The 21,347-nt window shown below is 42.0% G+C and overlaps 1 protein-coding gene across 8 annotated transcripts in view; it reads left to right on the top strand.

Annotated features, from left to right (window-relative positions):
- Positions 1-21,312, top strand: part of EVC (EvC ciliary complex subunit 1) — a 74,019-nt gene extending 52,707 nt beyond the window's left edge. For 4 of the 8 annotated variants that reach the window (XM_074992478.1, XM_074992473.1, XM_074992477.1 and 1 more), the window contains 8 exons: positions 253-463; positions 4,567-4,773; positions 5,127-5,271; positions 10,255-10,363; positions 13,493-13,619; positions 14,924-15,017; positions 16,612-16,724; positions 17,945-21,312. In XM_074992478.1, coding sequence (XP_074848579.1) covers positions 253-463; positions 4,567-4,773; positions 5,127-5,271; positions 10,255-10,363; positions 13,493-13,619; positions 14,924-15,017; positions 16,612-16,688 — 970 coding nt within the window. In that variant the 3' untranslated portion in view covers positions 16,689-16,724; positions 17,945-21,312. The other 4 variants (XM_074992474.1, XM_074992475.1, XM_074992479.1 and 1 more) reach the window with 4 other exon arrangements.
- Positions 21,313-21,347: the final 35 nt, after the last annotated feature.

Here is a 21,347-nt window from a genome sequence, read left to right as displayed (position 1 = left end):
TTTTCACTAGCTAAAACTACAAGAATCCTACAATAAGGAAAAGCAAACACACACACACTATGTCATATTAATGCTTACTAGTAGCCCTCTATGACACTCTAAAGCACTCTGGGATATAATTTATATGACAGACCTGACACAAGATACACATTGTATTTGTTGTAAGTCTTATCTCTGAGCCATGACTGTCATTGTTGAACCTAAATACTGACCTGATAAATGGAGATTAAAAACTCATGGTCCCTTTCACAGGTCTGCTGAATACATATTACGGAAACACAGACTCTTGCTAAGTGCAGTTCTGAGAAGGTTAGCTGTCCGAAATGTTGCTATGGCTATCCTGACTCACATGAAAATGTCCCAGAAGAAAAGCTTACTTCAGGAACTAAGAGAGCAACACGCTCTGCAACAGAGTTCTTCCCACTGTCAAGACGAACACCATTGGCAACTACAGAAGGCAATGGTATGTATTGTTTCCCTGACCATTTTTGCTACAGTTCTTGACTTTTGTAATGTCTGGTATTGAAAGCAGCTTTCTGAGTCTCGAGATATTAAAAAGTGACAGGGAAAAAGAATACCCTCTATTCAGAAATATTCCCAGCATTGACACGTAAGGTGCTTTAGCACAAATATCATCATTGCAATAGAAACAGTTGGAATATACAGTGCTGGCACGTAAAGGAAATAGCCCCCTGCAACAAGGAAACAGAAATTCCCACCACGAGTGAGTAATAGTGCATTGTAAAGGCCCTTCAATAGGCCTAAGGGTTCTTATGTCTCTCAACAGATGCAAAAATCTGTTCTGTGGTGGTCATCCACTCACAAGGCTGGCCATATAATTTGGATAACTGTTTGGTATGGTTTGATTTGCCCATCAAAATGTTACTGAATGTAAGATTCTTGGATACTATAAATAAATGCCTAAGGTTAAAACTGAAAAAAACAAGCACATTTTTTACCACATTGCTCCTGTTTTTTGCATTTAGCTTAACTCCCATTTGATACCCACATGGACAGTGACCTGCAGCAAAGACTATGTTCCCCAGTAAGATGCTGGATAGAGCAGGTGGGAATCATAAGATACTGTTCTTGACATGTCTTTAGAGGGACAGTTTGTGAGCAGCTTCTATAAAGCATTCTTTTTACCCTTCCTCTCTTGTATTGCTCTATAGAGACTGCTCACAAACTGGCCCTCTGAAGACATGCGAAGAACAGTATCTTGCGATTCCCACTGCCACAATAAAAAGGGGAAGGATGTGACTAGCAAAAAGAGGGACCCCTCCTCCCCACCTCCAAAAAAAATAAATAAATGCAAGAATGATAACAGGGTGCTAGAACCAAAACTAGAAACCTGAGGGGATAACTTGGATTGTCTAACAGAGTCTGTAAATTGTTTACTTCTACAGTATTTTTTAAAACTCACTTAAATTTGAGCACACGCCATCTTCGATGTGCTGCTAGGCAGCAAATTGGGGGCAATGAATCTTCTAATTTAGTATAAAAATGTAAATGTCACTCAGGAAAGCAGCAACACAAACCTAAAGTTCAACTATGATGAGATGACATTTGTGCCTTGTAAATAAAAACCCTGATAAATAAAATTCTTGTTGGCTTAAAAAAAAAGAATTGGAAGCATCTGCGTGAGTTATAAATAAAGATGTGTCAAAACAATCTAGTGGAAATATGCAGAATACCTATGGGTAGTTATAGTTCTTCTACCCTCATTTTCTACTTCCTGTGAGGAATGTATCTGAGAGGTAGCCGTGTTAGTCTGTAGCTTCAAGAACAACAAGAAGTCTTGTGGCACTTTATAGACTAACAGATATTTTGGAGCATAAGCTTTCATGGGCAAAGACCTGCTTCATCAGGTGCATGGGGGGGTGGCTTCAGAGGGGTATTTAAAGAAAGGGGTCCCAGAAAAAGGGATGGCCAGAGCTGACAAGGTCTGTTCAGCAAGGTGGAAATGGCCCATTATCAATAGTAGGTATCAAAAGAGGAAAAAACAAGTCAGATCAGACAGAATGATATGAGCCATTGTCAGAACCTAATGGGGAGATCTTGAATGTAAGAATGTAGTTACTTCAAGCAGCTGCCAGATTCATTTTATTTTGTGGGAAGGTTAACCTCAAAAAAATTAAGAGTGAAAGAAAAGTGTCTCACTTTTCATTCTAAATAATACTTAGTTGGAATGCAGTTTTTCATGTAAACTTACTCTTCAGTCGTGTTCTTGTTATAGCCCATCTTTCTCACTTACATGTTAATGTGACACCTGGACATGAAAGGGCAAGATATGTCACAGCATAAGCACTCAATCTGAAGGATTTGAAATCTACTGCAGTCATGGGACATATCTGAATAATCTGCCCCTACATAGCACGTTGTGTTTAAACATTGAGCTGTTTCTCATGAAAGCTGGCTATCATAACAATACTTTCCTCTTATTTGACATTTTTCATTCGCAGCTCTGATTACAATTAGGGCTGTCTGATAAATAATTTCATTTTACAAAATAGTTCAGGGTTCCAAAATTTTTGTTCCAGTGCAGAACAAAAATTAGACCTTCTGTAGTTTTTCACAAAAAAAACATGAGGGTACTTCTACATGGCACAACCATTGTGTAGGCCTCGATTGACTTATTTCTAAATTAGTAACCCTCACGTCACTAGGAGCACCACCTATTTCAAAATAATTTCTTGGAAATAGGTGCTGTTAAGACAAGGAATAATGCCTATTTTGAAATAAGCCATAGTGCGTCCCATGGCTCTATTTCAAAATAGGCACCATGTGTTTAGCCGATGTCTGTGTCTACACTACAGCAGTGTGGTTTTTGGGAAGAAGGGGCTTTCAAAATCAGGGTGTTTGTTTCAAAAGGCCCCTGGCTACATGAGTAGTGTGCATTTTGAAACTGGCAGTTTCAAAGTTCATGGAGCCACCATTATTCTAATGTGGCGCTGCATATTCATGGCAGTGCTTCGTTAGCATATTCTGAAGTGCTACATTACCATAGCCCCTCTGAAAGGAGGGGCTAGTATGGCCACAGCCCCAGTGTGTAGCAGCCTTATTCTGAAATAAGCTATTTCGGGTTACCTAATTTTGCAGTAAGGCTACTGTGTAGACATACCATGAGACTGAGGCCAATACCATCTCCATAACACACACCCCCAGCCAGTAGCATCATACGTAGCGCATTTACGTTGGACATGGGAGACCTGGTTCAGGTCCTGGTTCTTCCAGTTCAGAATGGGTTGGTTTTTCTCTCTCTCTCCCCACCCCCTCCCCCGCACCCAACTTCAGAAATTCCAGCTTTGACCTGAGAAACATTCCGACGAAATTTTCATTGAACCCAGGACATTTTCACAAGGCCTTTCAGTTCTGGCGAAACAGTTTTCAATGGCAAAGTTTTGTGAAAAAATTTTCAACTGCCTCTAGCCAGTATCACTATCCCTCTTGTACACATGGAAAAACTGAGGCATGGAAGTGAAAGAACTGGCCCAGGTCACTCAGCAATGAGCTATGCCAGATTGTGTTTGCTTTCCATGTGCTCATGGGTCAGTAGAAAAAAGAATTCGCTTCAGAAACGTGGCACTTTTTCAGTGCTTCCCATTTGGAGGGGCTTCTTGGGAATCCAACATATCCCTAGTTTGCTGCACATAAGCTGCATGTGACTGGTTTTGCCATCATTAATAGATATCAAATAAGCAAATAGCATTTATACCAGACAGTGTCAAGGGACAGAGAAATAATCGCAGTGCTTAGAACATGTTCCTCTGTAGAAAGTCTTTATTTTGTTTATTTTTCTCTGGCTTTTATTAAATGTGTTTAAAACTTGCCTCAGTTTCCCATTCTTGCCCATTAAAACAGGCATTTTGTATTATTATCATCATCTTCTGAGACTTAAAATGTGCTACTTCAACACCATCTTATATGCATGCATGAGCACAGTTCTTACGTAGTACCTTTCACTACAAAGAATCCCATGTTAATTTAGCTATTTTCCATAGAATTGCTTCATTCAAATCCAAAATGCAGCTGCCTCTGTGGTGAAACACAGCGTCCATTTAACAGAGCCTAGAAGAATCTTAATAATGGTTTAAGAAAAGAAGTAGGGAGCAAAATAATTGAAACTGTAGAAAGTAATTGTAGTTACCACATTAGAGTAAAACCAGGCCATTGATACTGTCACACTAGCTGTTGAAAGCTTAGGTACCAGAAGTGGTTAAGATCTCAGTTTCACATTCCATCTGCAAAATGGAACCCTCTGCAATACTTTGCCACCTAGTAGTACATGATAAATATTCTAAATACATAATCACTCACCCATCACACAAGGGAGCCAGCAATAAATGTAGTCAAAGACAACCTTGTTGCAGCGGTGAAGGGAATTTCTTTTAAAAACCACACATACAGGAGTGTCATACTCAACTTGAGATAAGGCCATTTATCTAGATATCTATATCCAAGCATGACTTTGTCTCCTAAAGAATCAAGACTCTAATGCCCAGTTGTATGGCCATAAAGGCATGTAGTGGAAGGTTAGCTGTCTTACAGCTTGTGTCGGATTACCAGGAATCTCATATTCTGGAAGAGGAGGAGAGGCTGGAGGAGGAAACTCAACAAACACATTTGGACTTTCACCAGCAGTTAGTTGCAGAAATCCAAGAAGCTCTTCAGCTTGTGCAGCAGCACATGGAACAAGTGATTGGGCGGGCTTTACTCCAGCATGCGCGGCAAGAAGCTACTAAGCAAAGCTCTGAAGATGGAGAGGATTTCAAGGTATTTGATCAGTCCCTAACTAACTTTTCAAGAAATAGGAAATACTTTGCTAAAATGAAGGACACTATGGCTGTGTCTGCACGAGAAACATGTGTCGACAGAAGTAACTGTTGGAAGGGATTTCCCGGCAAAACTTCTGTCGACAGGTTGCGTCTACACATAAAAGCAGGTTGAAAGAGAAATCCACTCTGTCGACAGAGAGCAGTCAGATGGCCTGGCCCTCTCTCGACAGAACTGCTGACCAGCAGCTCTGCAAACAGGGCTTCAGGTTCACCAGACTGACATTTTCTGGACGTCTTCTATTTTAATTCTTCCCTCAATAAATGAACACCTATTTGTGCTGTGTATTGCAGGAGAGACTGATAGAAGCTGTGGTAGAGAGCGTTTATGTGACTAGCAATGGTGTTGAGAGACTAGTGCAAAGCTACTACCAGCAAATAGAAAGAATCATGGATGGTCATGACAACAGAAAACTTCAACAATTGAAATCCCTGCAGGGTATGAAGAATAGCAGCAATTATGTCCGGTTAAAGGTTACATTTGACAAATGCCATTAATTTATATATGTGTATGTGTCATGAATGAATGCCTTTAAAGGGTTCAACCCAGTACGTTCCGTGTTGGACAGCAGCAAGGCAAGCCAATGAAAAGGGTCAGGGAGGGGGTGTTGAACTGAAGCAGTTACCTGCTGGAAAAATCTGTGTGGCCAGAGGAGAGCAAGAGAAATGGCTTAAATCTCACCCAGGCTTAGAGGATTTCAGCAAATACCCAAGCCCCAAAAGATATCTGGGCATACAGCTATAGAAGCAGAGTTTAGTCAGACACAATCAGGTGGTTCTTTTATTTTAGGTTTGATGCAGGACTTCTTGGGCTGGCCGATGTACTTCCCATACATTGTAACTTGGGTAATTAGTAATTCTCTGTACTTTACAGGTTTGTAGCAAGGACAGGCTTTCCTGCTCTCCAGGCCAGCCCACATTAACCCCCTGATCATCTCTTAAGCTTCCTTCTCAGTCACATTTCCTTCCTCTCTTCTGTCTTTATATTCACCTCCCCCACAGTAGTTTATCCAGTGATTACCAATGTAGGGGCTTACATCCCCACTAGAAAGTGCATATTAATTGCCCTCAGCTGGGTCTGCAACATTCCCAAGGCTTCAGTGCAGTTAGCGATCAGAGTGCTGCCGATAGCATCCTGTTGCAGGCTATAAAGATAGCTTTGAAATGTAACAGTAAGTAAATTGAATTGGTAGATCTGTTTTCATCTTCAGAATCAAAACAAAGTGCTACAGCTATAATAATAATAGACTTTGCTTTCCGATGCTACCAGTTCACCAAAGACAGACCTTGGCTGTAGCAGACGATGACCACAACCTTCCATGCGTTTTAGAGCCTGCATTGTTTAACAGGAGCTATGCAGTAGTGTCCCTGTATTTCTCATTCAGGGTCTGATCCTGAAGGATGTTGTGTGAGTGCCTTTAACTCCTAGTGTCTTCAGCCCTGATTCAGCAATGCATCCCTAGTCTGCTTTGCCCTTAAGAACCTGCTTGAGTCCCTTTGTCTTTGATGAGCATCTGGCTGTAGTTAAGAATGTGCCAAAATATTTTGCTAAATAGGGGTGGATTTAAGCATACACCGAAATGCTTTGCTTAAGCAGGGCCTTGACTATCACTCATGTGACTGAGTGACAAAGTATGGACTGAGAGCTACCACTCTCACCTACCAAGTCTGGCTGTTTCTCATGGAGAACATTTTGCTGTCTGTTTGGATAATATTAATGGTTCAACACATCAGTTTTACTGCATACAGGTTGTGTGAGATTTAAATTTATAAGCAGCTGCTTAGAGTGAGGTTTTGCTCTTTGATTTAAGATCCAGTTAGGGAGAAAATAGCTTCATTGCATTACTTAAGTAAAACATGCTAGCATGATGGATTGCCAGTTTATTTATGTTGGTAATAAAAATCAGGAGTGCGTTAGACTCTTGAGAACAGTATCTAGACCTTAGCGGCCCAAGACGCACTTAGTGGAAAAACAGAAATCAAACAAAAAGCAATCATGAGTTACTAGAGCAGTGGTATGCAACCTGCAGACCCCTGGCTGCCCCCTTCCCCACGTCTCTCACACGCCAGGGAACCAGAGCCCCACACACTTCTTATGCCTCTCTCTCCCTCCCAGCACTTTCAGAGGAACCATGAATCGCCTGATTCACACTGCATCCCTGCTGCTCCTACTCCTTCCCAAAGCTGGAGTGCCATGAATCAGCTGCTTGCAATTCCAGTTTTGGGAGGAGTGGGGATGGAGCACAAATCAGGCCATTTGGGAGGAGCAGGAGCAGATAAGCATGGGGTTCCAGTGCCCCAGAGCATGAGAGGCATGTGCAGGAGGAACACCAGTGTGCTGTAACCCACTGCAGCCCACTGAGGTGAAGAAGGGCCACTCATGCGGCCCACCCACTATTTGTGGTTGTCCATCCCTATTCTAGAGCGACAAACTATTGAAGATCCATGTATTTTTATTGCTATCCTTCTGAGGATTTTAAAAGCTATGAACTATTGCTCTTTTGTGATTCCTGCTGATTATGTTAGGAGACAGAATTCTATAGCAATTAAACCTACCCTCTAACTCCTGCCTCTGGCTATTAACCATAATCCGTCTGAGAACCTAAACATTGGTGCATTTTCTTCAGGTGCAGCCATTTGACACAAACGCTCTGGTGACCTCTCCTAGCCTGGTGACATTTGCTTCTTGCTCCCTGCCTCTTGTTTTGCTTTCTCCTTATCTTACTGTCTACCATAGGTCCTGCCACCCGTGAGGTCCTTCTGGAACCATCTGCCATCACCTCTACTTGGAATTCTGCCAAACTATGTTCAGGAGAGGGTTGGGCTTTCATCAGGTGCTCCCCTGTACTTAGGAAGTGGCAAGCACAGGTGGGGTCTGGCTCTTGTGTAAGGCATAAGACTAATGAAACTAAGGTTTAGAAGCCTGGGACTATATCCATTTGAGTGACTTCAGTGGCATTATACCAGAATGGATGAAGCCCTTTGGTTTAGCAGGTCTTGCTGTTTTTCCTTTGTCTCTCCCTCAAGAAGGAATACAAATATGTATTTCTTGAAAACTTCACAAATTAGTTGTTAGAAGGACAGACTTAGGAATAGCAGAAGTCTAGACTATAATCAGCGCTGAGTGATATGAGCTAAGGGAGTTATGACTTTCTAGAGGGGGAAGTAGGTGAAAAATAATAATGCCCTGTGTTTCTGGAGAAGTGAATTACAAGAGGACGTGGAAGTTTTTCAACTGATTACAGAAAAAAATTACAATAGCATAAGTACTAGGGCCGTCAATCAGCATTAACGCATCTGATTAATGCAAAAAATTAATCACAAGCACACTGTTAAATGGTAGAATACCAACTGAAATCTATTAATATTTGTGGAAGTTTTTCTACATTTTAATGTTGATTTCAGTTACAAAATAGAATAAAGTGTATAGTAATCACTTTATTATTTTTATTTAAAATATGCGCTGTAAAATGATAAAAGATGTGCTCTTTTTCAGTTTGCCTCATAAAATACTGAAATGCAATCTCTTTACCATGAAAATGCAACATATATAGGGGGTTTTTTATTGTTACGTTACTGAATTGGAAAACAAAACAATGTAAAACTTTAGTATACACAAGTCTGCTCAGCACTGCTTCTTTTTCTACCAGTCACTAAGACAAATAACTTTGTTGACATTGATAGGAGACATTAGCATGGACATCTCGTTTACAATGTCACCAGAAAGTGTGAACAGGTATAACAGGTGTTGACTTAGCACTTTTGTAGCTGGCATCTCAAAGTATTTGCTTCCAGATATACTAAGTATTCTTATTCCCCTTCATGCTTTAGCCACAATTCCAGAGCACGTTTCTGTGCTGGTGATGCCCTTTAAAAAATGTTAGTAAAATGTGTCACTGAACACTTTGAAACAGAATTATGTCTGTTGCTCTGTTTTAGCTGCATTCTACCATATGTTTCATGTTAGAGCTCTCTCAGATGATGACCCAGCACACATTCATTTTAAAGAAGCTTTCATAGCAGATTTGACAAAATGTAAAGCAGGCAGCGACATGAGATTTTGAAAGAGAGCTACAGCACTTGGCCAAGGTTTAACAGTCTGAAGCGCCACCCAAAACTGAAGAGGGTGGAGGTGTGGAGCATGCTTTCAGAAATGTTAAAAGGGCAACACTCGGTGCAGAAACTACAGAACCCAAACCATCAGAAAAGAAAAATCAACTTTCTGCTGGTGGCATCTGACTCATATGATGAGTGAACATGCATCGGTCCACGCTGCCTTGGATTGTTATTAATCAAACCCTATCATCAGTGTAGATGTATGTCCTCTGGATTCATGGTTAAAGTATTAAAGGAGATATGAATCTTTAGTGCATCTGGTACATCTTGCAACACCAGCTACAACACAGCCATATGAATGGCTGTTATCACTTTCAGGTGGCATTATAGACAAAAAGTAGGCAGCAGTATCTCCTGCAACTTGTAAGTCTGAGTGACTGGCTGACGAAGAAGTAGGACTAAGTGGACTTGTAAGCTCTAAAGCAGGGGTGTCCAATACATACACCACTGCGTTGTGGTGAATATGGGGGGTGACCAACCAGCTCCTCTTGGAGCCTTTAAATGCAGCTCCTTAGAGCTGCATGCAGGGGATGTTGTCACACTGCTCTGTGCGCATGCCCCACCATTTGGTGGGACAAGCACCTGGCAACATCGGTGGCCTCAACAGCAGCTCTGGCGAGCCCATTAGAAAGGGGGGGCTGGCTATGCCTGGCCCTGGGGGACAGCATTCAGTTAGAGATGGGGGAGGGTGCACCAGGGGAGCCTGGCTCTGTGGAGGGGAAGGGCATTTATTTGGGGCTGGGAATGCAAATAATGTAGCAAATATGGAAAGACAACCACCACAAGTGTGGTGATCTTTGAATTCCTATTGGACACTGCTTCTCTGAAGTGTTAAATTGTTTTATCTGAGTGCAGGTGGGGGTTTTACATAATTCTGTATTAGCAAGCTCAACTTCTGTGATGGAGAGAGCACTACAGTACTTGTATGAGGTAAATTGAAAAAAGTTCTTTACAGTGAAAATATTTAATCAAAAATAAATATAAAGTGAACACTACTTTGTATTGTGTTGTGACTAAAATCAATATATTTGAACATATAAAATATTTAAAATAAAGGCTATTCTATTGTTAACAGTGACATTAATTGCATAGTTAATCATGATTAATAGTTTGACAGCACTAATGAGTATGATATGTATCTTCTGTATAGCTTTACTTTCAACACTACCGTAGCATAAATTTGGGAAGACTGGGATTGTATTGAATTGTGACAATATATTAATTTACATTTTCTTATCAGTACAACTCAAAAACATCACCAGAATTGTTATTTTGAGCCAAAGATTTTACAGAAATATTATTTTAGCAGAAATAACAGAACGTAACAGAGTCAGAAAAAAACAAGAAAATGAACGGATATTGAAAGAAAAAATGAATCAAGGTACCCTGAACATGTCATCTGCAGTCCATCAAAGGTGAGAACAGTCAGGCATATTACTTATTCTCTATAATTAAAACTTGAATTGTTTTATTTCTGTGAACTAAGCTGTGATTAAATAACTTCAAATAGACTGCTAAAATCTTGTTCTTGACGTTTGTCTGTGTCTTAAAGGGAAAGGTATTCTCAGTATATGTGCATCTGAGCTCAGAGAATTGCTCTGTCACTGTTTAACAAACATTTTGAAGTTCAGTAATCACAGTATTTAAAGTATCACAGACACTTGCTATCAGAACAATTTATTTTTTTAATTAAAATCGTGTGATTTTAAAGTTCCTGGAAGGAAATAGGAGCTTGAGGGTGCAGCTTGGAGACACATCATATTCTGTGGTATCTGGTTAAAAACACTGAATGTGCTTTACACTATAAGATAAAATTTATAATTTACACTGTAATTAAGATAAAATTCAGAGGCTGTTGAATAACCTTATTTAAATAAAAAGAAGAGTACAGTTAGCATCCTGTACTTTCAAAGATACTGTATTATATTTTGGGCTAGACCCTCCAAATGGATCCATCCCTTAAGAGTATTAGTGCAGGTAATGAATTCTAGTACAATCAAAATCAGTATTTTGCTACATATGATTTTACACAACTAGGATCTTGATCCCAAAACCACTTAGTAATGGATGTTCTGTTTACTGAAATGAAAGGCTCCATTGTGTGTGTGTTTTCAGGTCAGGGTCCTCAAGTAGGACATTTGTGAGACATTTTAGTAATCATTTCTATACTATCTTCAAAAAGACCTGACTTAGTATGAGGGGTGTGACTTAATCTGGCTGATGTGTCAAAGTGAAAAGGTCTAAGCATTTGTCCAGATATTCTGCTATTTCTAACTCACAGGGAAGTCACACTTCATCCTCATTTGTAATACTCTGAGAAAGGAATCCATGCAACTAAGTATTGTAGCAAAGATCCTGCTGTTCATCACTATCCACACCTTTCATCTCTTCTTTTTAGAGATGAAACACAAGTCACCTCATTTCATGAAGTGTAGCTGTGGCTTACTTCATTGTATTTTATCTCAAATATATTATGGAGGAAATAATGAAGTCAATCCTGGTACAGGCAGAAGTAAACAGTGATAGAGAATGCAGGTTTTTTGTTAATTCAAATTAGTATCATCAACCACAGCTTCACAGTTGTCATTGTGATTTCTTCTAAGGCTAAATCCTGGTTTTAGGGAAATTAGGATGGAAGCTCCCATAAAAGCCAATGGAAAGACTCCCATTGGTTTCACGGGTGGCTGGTTTAGGGTCTCAGTTCAGTTTTTCCATTTCATACTCAGAGATCAAAAAAGCCAACATTCTGTAAACATTCAGCATTAAAATAGGCCTTAATTAGTTCATTTGGTGGTGTCTAGGTAGCATGTGCACCTGGGAATGTTTCAGTTCAGTTTCTCAATCTTCTGCTGACAACCCCCTTTGGATTTAAAGCCAAGCGTGACCCCCACATCCCTCAGTCCCCTCTCCCAACACTTGAGAAGATAAGGGGCTAATGATGCACCACCTCTGCCATAGGGGCCATGGGACGAAATCCGCCCATGCGCCACAGGTTGAGAAATGCTACTCCAAGCGATCAAAGGCACAAATAGTTTTCAGCAATCTGTTGGGTGAATAATATAATAACTGATTGTAGGAAAGAAGCATTTCAGATTCAGCAGTGACAGAAATTCAGGTTCTATGGTGCTAATAATCATCTTTGGTCAGAAAAATCAGCCAAGCAAAAAGCACATCTTCTAATACAGACACTGTTCAGCTCAGTCTTAACTGAGCTGTGTAAGACCAAATATGAAATTCGGAATTCTTTTCTATTTTAGCTGTGCTTCCGCAAGTAAATCCTGTTGGCATGTTGATGACTCAGGGAAAGACCAAAACAACAAAGGTGGATTTGAAAATACATGTTGAACCTATCTAGTCCTGAGCTCTCATCTGGCAACATCTGTAATCCAGCATAATTTTAGTTAGCCAGGTGACCACTTATCTTGTGTGTGGCCAAGTTTCCCACAGCCCCATAAAGTCTTTTTACAACCACCAGTCCTGGCTCTTAGTGTTCTGTGTTCTTCTAAGAGCCCAGTAAGCAATGGAAGCATTGGAAATGCTACTAGACAATATTAACCTCCAGTAGTTCGGCAAATTCTCTCGTTCAGCATCAGTCAGGTCCCGAGGGTGCCAGACTAGAGAGGATAAACCTGCTCATTGTATAATGTGTAAGTTTTGTGTGTCAGCCTCTAGCTTTAGAGCATTACAAAAGAGAGCCTGACCTCTTACTACTGGTTGAAACTCACAAATCTGGCATTCCTTCATCCAGCAACATCTGTGGTCTGGGAGGACCACATCTTCCAGGACCAAAGAGTCCTGGGGCTGGAAGAATGAGGGGCCAGCCAGACCAGCAGCAGGAGCTCAGGGCAGGGCAGCCACAGCTGGTCTAGCAGCAAGCATGGGAGCCAGCAGCAGCCAGGGAGCCTGGGCCCAGAGTGCAGAGAGAGACCCTTGCTCCGGGCCCCGAGCGAGGTTTGGGGTTGGCCTGGCATGGGGCTGAATGGAAAGCCCCAGGCCGGGGAGGGGGGACTTCCAGTGGCTCATCATCAGGGCTGGGCGGGAAGCTGCAGCCCAGGGAAGCTGTGGCTGGGAAGGGGTGGCTGGTGCTGGGAGCTGGTGGCCAGGGGCTCACCAGGGTGAAGAGAGAAGAGCTGTAGGTGACAGATGGGAGGGGACCCCAGGAGCAGGGGCTAGAGGCCAGCAGGGAAACATTGACCTCCCCTGCTCCTGCAAAATCCCTGGCCCAGGACCACTCAAGGCCCTGAGGGTGGCGGACCAGGGAGGTTGAACCTGTAAAAGATTATCTAAAGCAATACATGCCCCTGCAGTTTGGAGGTAGAGCTAACCTACCAAAAAAAGAAAAAGATCATATTCCATTTAATGACTACGGCAGCTGTTAAAATTCTTTGCTTCAGCAAAATTAATGCTCTTTTTATGGCTATAAGGGGTGATTTTACTAATTACAGTTTCTCAATCTCTAATGAACTTTCTATATGGCACAAATAGATCTATTCCTTAGATTAAAGTAGCTAAACCACTTGAACTAGCCTGTCTTCCTTGGCCAGGATGTTGTTACGACAACAGAAATTCTTGGCTCAGTTTGATGTGCAGCAGCAGGTTCGTCTGGACTCTGTAAAACAGAAGATACTGGTATTGCATCATCTAGAAGCACAGCTTGAAAATCAGCTAAAGGTAAGTCAAGTTGCAGGAAGAGCTATCTAAGGACTGGCTCCTCCTCCTACTGATGTCAATGATAAAACTTGAGAGAGATTCCAGGGGCTTTTTCCAGCGCTCACTGAAGTCAACAGAAAGACATTGACTCTAGCGGACTGTAGATCAGGCTCTGAGTTTCCAAAGACCTAGTCAAGAACAGACCAGCTAAGAGGTTAGATCTGACCCTCCCAGAGAACATTCCATCAGCAGAGAAGATATGGGGAGTGTTTTTCTCACCTCAAGTTCCCTGTGGAGCTGGGTGTGCATGCCCATCCCATCACTGAGAACATTTCTGTTGTCTCCACATCCCTCTTTGCTGAGCAAAAGCAGAGGAGACAGCTTCTGATCACTACTGCTACAGGTTAAACCTCTAAAATCCATGACTCGCTGGTCTGGCAACATCCATGGTCCAGCACAGCCACGTACATTGCTGGATTAGAGAGCCACAGAGCCCTGAGAGGTGAGGGCTGGAAAACGGGACAGCAGCATCCAGTCGCAGTTCTCAGGCTCTGCCAGCTGCCTCTTCCCTAGCCCTGGCTGCAATCCAGGGCTCTCTGGCCCAGGCCTCAGTCCACTGCTCTCAACCTCCAGCAGGACTGGAGAGCGGCATCCTGTGGCAGGGCTGGTGAGTGGTGGCCCACAGCTAGAGCTGCAGCCAGGGCTGGGAAGCACAAACAGTGAGTCGGGGCTGGAGAGCAGCTGCCAGGGCTTGGGAGCAGTGGCCTAGGGCAAGGCCCCAGAGAATGGGCCAAGCGGGGAGCCTGTGAGTGGGGCTGGAAGCCAGCTGGCGATTGCCCTCCCCTGGCCTGGGATCACTCAGTTCCCAAGGGTGCAGACCGGGGAGTGGAACCTGTAGTACATAACTTTGGTTCACTGATGTGACCCTGGTGATTACCTTGCTCTTCATGCTGATGAACCCACCTATTCTCTCCAACAAAACAAAAAGCAGTCAAGTAGGACTTTAAAGACTAGCAAAATAGTTTATTAGGTGAGCTTTCGTGGGACAGAGCCACTTCTTCAGACCATAGCCAGAGCAGAATATTGAGTCTGGCTATAGTCTGAAGAAGTGGCTCTGTCCCACGAAAGCTCACCTAATAAGCTATTTTGCTTGTCTTTAAAGGGCTACTTGACTGCTTTTTGTTTTGATAGTGTATAGACTAGCACGGCTTACTCTTTGTTACTATCCTCTCCATGAGTAGGATGATTCCAGGCCATCCTAAACTATTTGAACTTTGTTCACATTGGTGTCTTTTATCAATCATCATATCTCCCTTTGTGTTCAGCAAGCAGAACAGGACTTCATCACTGAGCTAGCTGCACTGGCTCGAATTCCGCTCCCAGTGCGCAAGCAGCCTTTAAATGGAAGCTTACCATCAGGTCAGTACTGCCGAGCTCATTGTTTAAAGTTTCATGCTTGGTAAGGGGGTTGCAAATTTTACACATGACTGCTCTGAAATTGGCTCTGAAAATAGGTACTGTGTTTAGCCAGTTAAGATTCCAATCCAGGCTGGCAAAGGGCCTCAGATTTACAGGCCAGCACTTTTCCCCACTTACTATCCCCAGATCAGGATACCTCAATGGAAGAAGAGAGAGACGGGTATTTTACAACTACATGCTCTTGTGGATTCCTCTGTGTAAATGCATGGAGATATTTTTCTAACTGAGGGTCCTCCTAAGCTCTTTCAAGTCCAAGACACTTGGTTGCTGGCCATACTCCTGTCTCACCACATTGGGAAAGATATTCTGAAAGGCAAACAGCCGTGAGGCACCTATCGCACACTGAAAGTCAATGGGAGTTTAGGACATAACTGCCATTTGTACCTTTGAAAGCCTCCCCCCAGTGGGAAAGGGTTTCAAGAACGCTACTCGTAGCTGATAGTAGTGGGCTTTGCTGCTGGGTTACATCTGGTAAATGACAGAGGTAGGCACCAAACATCTGAACATACATCAGGGAAAAAGAGAAACTCTGCTAAAGAGATTTGGTCATGAAAGTTGCCATATATTTTACATGTTTGCATGAGCCTTACCAAAGTTATGTCCCATTGGGTAAGCCCTTGGCTAACTTAACTCTTCAGTCCAGAATTAGTTTTGCACCTTCAGCATCCTCTTCAGACACACCCATCCATAAAGAAACACTCCACGCACAGATTAAAGTTATTGGTGATCAAACAGGCATCAGCAATGAACCACCCACTTTTCTCCCCCTGGGTGGTGAGGAAGGAATAATCCTCCTTCATTCCACACCAGCAGCCTAAGAAAGCAAACTCCTCTGAATAAGTGCAATCATGGGAAGCTTGCATACGTACAGGAATTAACTGCAGTCTTCGTTAACTCACTGTTTCAACTGACCTGGACAAATTTGGTAAAATGACCCTTAGTTGTGTACCTACCATTTGTTGTGGAACTAAATCAGCAGGTGCAGTTAATGAGCATGCAGCCTCCAGGTTGAAAATCTCTGACCTAGATGAATCCAGTAGTCAGTTGCTGAAGTGAAATATTTAGGGTCAGGTTTCATTTAGGGCCAGAATTTCAAATGGAAGCCAATGGCACTAATATGCCTAATTAACTCAGTCACTTTTGAATCCACTCTGCCTCTTCCCCTTGCTATGATTCTGCCCCAGCCATTGCTTGTCCCTTTTGGTGCCTTAACAGAGAATGCAAAACTGGAGACAGTTTTGGACACATGAAAGAACAAATGCTTAACATCAAGTTTGTCTGCGAGTTCCTGTACAACTACAAAAGCATCTGCCTTTATTTTTCCATTTGGCCGTAGCTCACAGCAGTCTCCATTGGCTTGTCAACACCCTTATCGGTGTAGAAATGTGCTAGTTGTGCATTAAGACATTATGCCACACTCTAAAACATGCCAGCCTCTGGCAAGTGTGAAAAGACAGACATGCCCACTGCACAGTAAATCTTAACCAAAGAAGTTACCAAAATGATTTTAAGTCACATTTCCAGGCCTTTTCAGGAAAAGGCCAGAAAACAACAAGGAAGAACTCACACTCCTGGGAAAAAGAGGACTCCGGTGACATCAATGGAAGATGACCCGCTTCCCCAGAGAGAGACTTCTGGATCCATCAGGTATAAAGAGCTAAAATGTGTGCGTACTGAAACCCAAGTTTATAATAACTGATACAAAAATCTGTTTCTCAACCAAGTATATTGATCTGGTAGAAAAAAAAGAAATGGTGTCTATATTCTTTCCTTTTCTTGCCAATATTCTTATTAAAGCTTGAACCTACTCTCCCCCATCATCCTCTCTCAGTTCAGAAAGAGCGTCTACAATTAGATCCTTCGTCTGATTTTTTCCCTCAAAAATTTCACTTTCATTTGAGATTGATATGAGGAATTGTATCTTTCTGTCCACGCTTGATATTTCTAAGGTGTCTTTTCACAGTGTTTCTTACACAGGAATAGATTCAGAGCTGGTGTGATTCTGCATAAGTCTGTTGAAGTCAGTGGAAATATAAGGATTTGCAACAGACAAAACTAAGGCCACTGGTATCTAAACAGTCATTACCTCTAATGCCTGATGCTGGTTGTTGGCTTCTGGGGCAGCAGAGCTGACAGCTTTTACTATCAGCAGAATCACTATTTGAATCATCCCTAGGCTGTTAACTACACAAGGGAAAAGTGGCTTAAACCTGAAGCGAGCAGCTCATTATTGGGGACAGTTCAAACTGGCCCACTTCTGGCTGAGGTCTGATGCATTGAACAGATCCTTCTGACAGGCACTGCAATTAATTTCTTCTCAAGAACCATACGAAGCCTTTAGTAAAATATTTATCCCAAGTTACCTTGAGCTGGGATTACTTTCAGAAGGTGGTCCTTGTTCAGTGTTTCCTGTAAGCTGAGCACTGGGGTAGCCACCCAGGAGAGGCTCAGGTGCCGGCCACCTGATTAGTACAACACCCACAGCCGGCAGCATGTGTTTTGACTAGTGGTGTGCATGCACGCGCTTTGGTGCACTTAAAATATATTCCACACATGGATTGAAAAAAAATCAGAAGGAATGTTGGTCTTGTCCCTTTTAATATTTTCTCCACCATGCTCTCACACACTGCTTTCCTACAGAAGACATATACGTAGCACAGGGAAGGAACACAGGGCAGATCAGTGCCTTGCTTGGGTAGACTTTTAATAAGTCAGTTGAAGCCAGAAAATGCAAATCTAATATTACAATTAATATTAATATTCCCTTCTGGTGTTATAAAAATGAAATTTTTTTTTACAATGGAAACATTGGCCTAGAGAATTTAGGTGTGAAAATTTATTTTGTTGTGTTTGGTTTTTTTAATCAGATAGAGATTGCAGAGTCAGCATGAAACTGAAATTGGTCAAGAGGAGAATTCAAAGGTACTGAAGAAGAGGGGTGACATAGTGGAACCCATCCTCAGAATCATCTGTCAGCCAGCATGTTAAGTCCCAAAGCATTTTTCTGGACAAACTGAACTATTGCAAATATCTACTGAGCCAGACTAGTGGAGAACAAATAAGAACCTCATTAAAAAGTAAGAAACTTCATTCCACAGTTGTGAAGCAGGGTGAACAAAAAGTATCTGTCCTTCCATATGGAGATACAGCCATCTTCCTTAGACTGATGATAAACATTCTCACTCAGTCTTGTACAGAAGAGCAGGAAGCCAGCTCTGTCCACCAGCCAAAGCACCGAGAATGGTTTCTTTTGGGTGAAAAGTAGCTGTGTTTGTGGAAAGTCTCCAGCTCTCTGGAATCAAGAGTAAAATAAGTGGGAGGGACATTAAGGAGGGTGTGTTCAGCTACAACACCTGCTCTGAAGGGCTTCCAAATGGAAAACTTATTAGAGCAGGCCAAGTGGGTGGGGTCGTCTTCTGGCCCTTTGACCAGCCAAGATTCAGGAATTAGAGTTACGTATTGGCATAAAACACCTGTCAGCTTTTACATGGCATTTGCTCACTCTTATATCTTCAGTTGGAATAAAGAGCTGAGTGTGTCTGTTAAAGCCTCAGGCAAACTCAGGCCCACCATGCAGGGAAGTAGTGCCTGGGTGGAGATCTCTTGCTAGCAGGGCTGGGGATGAATCACAAAGTCCAAAGAAAACAGAGGGTAGATTTGAAAGGTCAAACTACAAAGTAAACAAAAAAGTCATTGGTAAGTGCTGTCTGATAATAAGCCATATTAATTTGCAGTAAACAGCTTTAAAAAAAAAAACTAGGGGTGGACACAGCACGGCCCTCATTGCAAAACTGTTGACCACTGGATTGACTTCTGGAAAATCGGGCAACCAGTTTCAAAAGAGAATGCCAGGCATACAGAAGCTCATTTATGACTATCAGAATCTCAGAAAATCAGGTGGAGACAACTGTTGAAATCCTGACAAGTGTTGGAATATGAGGTGGTAGAAGAAAATTTAAATCCAGGAGAGACCTCTAGCAAATTTGTGACAAAGTGACTTGTTCCCATAGAAATGGGAACAACTGGAAAGCGAAGCCCTGTTTTTAGAATAGTACAGGTTGAACCTCTCTAGTCTGAGAGAGGTAGACATGTTAGTCTATCTTCAAGATCAACAACAAGTCCTGTGGCACCTTATAGACTAACATATTTTGGAGCATAAGCTTTCATGGGCAAAGACCCGCTTCATCTGATGGCATCTCATGTCTATTTACATACCATTTATACTTTTATAGATTTTTGTTAATCTAAAACTTCCCAACTTCATGTGATGAAGCAGGTCTTTGCCCACGAAAGATTATGCTCCAAAATATCTGTTAGTCTGTAAGGTGCCACAGGACTTCTTGTTGGTCTCTAGTCTGGCACTTTCTCATCCGGCAACATCCGTAATCTGGCATGATTTTAGTTAGCCAGGTGACTACTTGTCATGGGTGTGGCCCAGTGTTCCATGGCCCCATAAAGTTGGTTTACAGCCACCAGTCCTGGCTGTAAAGTGTTGTGTGCTGTTTAGCTGTAATTTACCCCAAATGTCTTCTAAGAGCTCAGTAAGCAGTGAAAGTGTGACCTCCTGTGGTCTGGCAAAATCTTTCATTTGGCACTGGTCAGGTCCTGAGCATGCTGGACTAGATTGGTTCAACCTGCCGTACACAGCATTCAAAGCAATAGGTATTTAAGCCCATTGGTACTGAGATAGGTGACATCATTAGGGCAACAGAGCCCAACTTGTGCCATTATAAGAGACAGAATGGGCACTGATGACAAGCATTTCCTTTTACATTTCCTTCTCTCGTCCTTTCCTTATCTTCCTTTGTCCGGGGGGACTGCATTTACATAGCAGAACATAAGGCTCTCACAGGTCCACTGTACCTAGCATCTCCAGTAAGGTGTGTCCTTCTGAGTCATCAAAGAGCAAGAAATCAAAGGAAGCAAACAGTCCAAGTGATCACTGAATACCCCTTCTCAGCAAGGAGTGGAGCCAGTGGCCAGAAAGCTGGCAGCCCCCTGTGAGAGCCTGGAGGCTGGCAGCAAAGGGCCACCATTGACCTCCCTTGGTTCAGCAGACCCTGGGTTGGGACCAGTGAGGTCTCAAGGGTGCTGGACCAATCTGTGTCATTAAACAAAGGGCATACTGTAATTGCAGGCTCCAGTTTAGTTCCATTTAGCTTCAATGTAAGCTTTTAGCTTGAACGTTTGGGTTTTACTTAATGGTTCTCAAACTGCGGGCCACACAGAGCTGGTAGCATGAAGGCTGCAACCACATGGTTGAAGAAAATGAGAATCCACTGCAACCGTGCTAGTTAAAATTACAAGGGCAGTACAGCAAAGACTTAATGGGGTTTGCGTTGAGTGTGCTAGTGCTTAAAATTTAAAATGGAAGTTTTAGATTAACAAAAATCTATAAAAGTATAAATGGTATGTAAATTGACATGAGCTGCCTACAGAAGATAACCACATAGTGGAATTTGATCAATTTTTCATTTTTATTTTGACAGTGTTTATTGCTGTTTTTCTACTTGCACCAAGTTTTTCTATAAATGTTATTCTTTGTGCTTATGTCAGCTTTGTAAATTATTGTTGTGGAAAAGCAGCAAGATATATTGTCTGTTGTATTTTTACATTCCCTAGGTTTTCAGTGAGCTCTCAATTTTCAGCATGTGTTTCCATAATAATTCATTATCTCGCTTCCTTTTTTTTTTAAATTTAGTTCCAAGTATTTGATTGATGGTGGCATCATTCAGTACCTAGATAATGTATTTAACCCATGTTTTTATCACATAAGTGCATTTAGTTAATCAATTTTAAAGCTTTCATTAAAGCACCTTTTTACATATTTAAGATTTTTATTTTACTAATCACAATGTCCATTGTTCTGTGTAGTAAAATAGATGTTTGCAGTTAATTTCTGAAAATGGAATAATCAGACCATGCACTTTGTTAAACATGTTACATACAACTGTGCATAGGTTAATCATTCTGTCAATCAAGATCAAGGTAATAAATGGCCTTTCTAAACTGTACCTCTTATAGGCCGCATCCACACTACAGCAGTCTTCCAAAAGAAGTTCTTCCAGATGAGCTCTTCTGAAAAACTTCTTTTGAAAGAGCACATCCACACACAAAAAAGCAGATCAAAAAAATCAATCTGCTCCTTCGATAGAGAATGTCCACACATCCCCCACACTCTTTCCAAAGAACAGGGCAGGGATCAAGAAGTCCAGCACCACAAGGTCTGCTCTTTCAAAAAAAGGGCCCATAGAGCGTCTACACGTGGTT

This window comes from Carettochelys insculpta, chromosome 4 (genome assembly GCF_033958435.1).
Source record: "Carettochelys insculpta isolate YL-2023 chromosome 4, ASM3395843v1, whole genome shotgun sequence".
Classification (NCBI taxonomy): Eukaryota; Metazoa; Chordata; order Testudines; family Carettochelyidae; genus Carettochelys; species Carettochelys insculpta.
The sequence above is the reverse complement of the archived record's forward strand: the minus strand, read 5'-3'. Positions and strand labels throughout refer to the sequence as shown.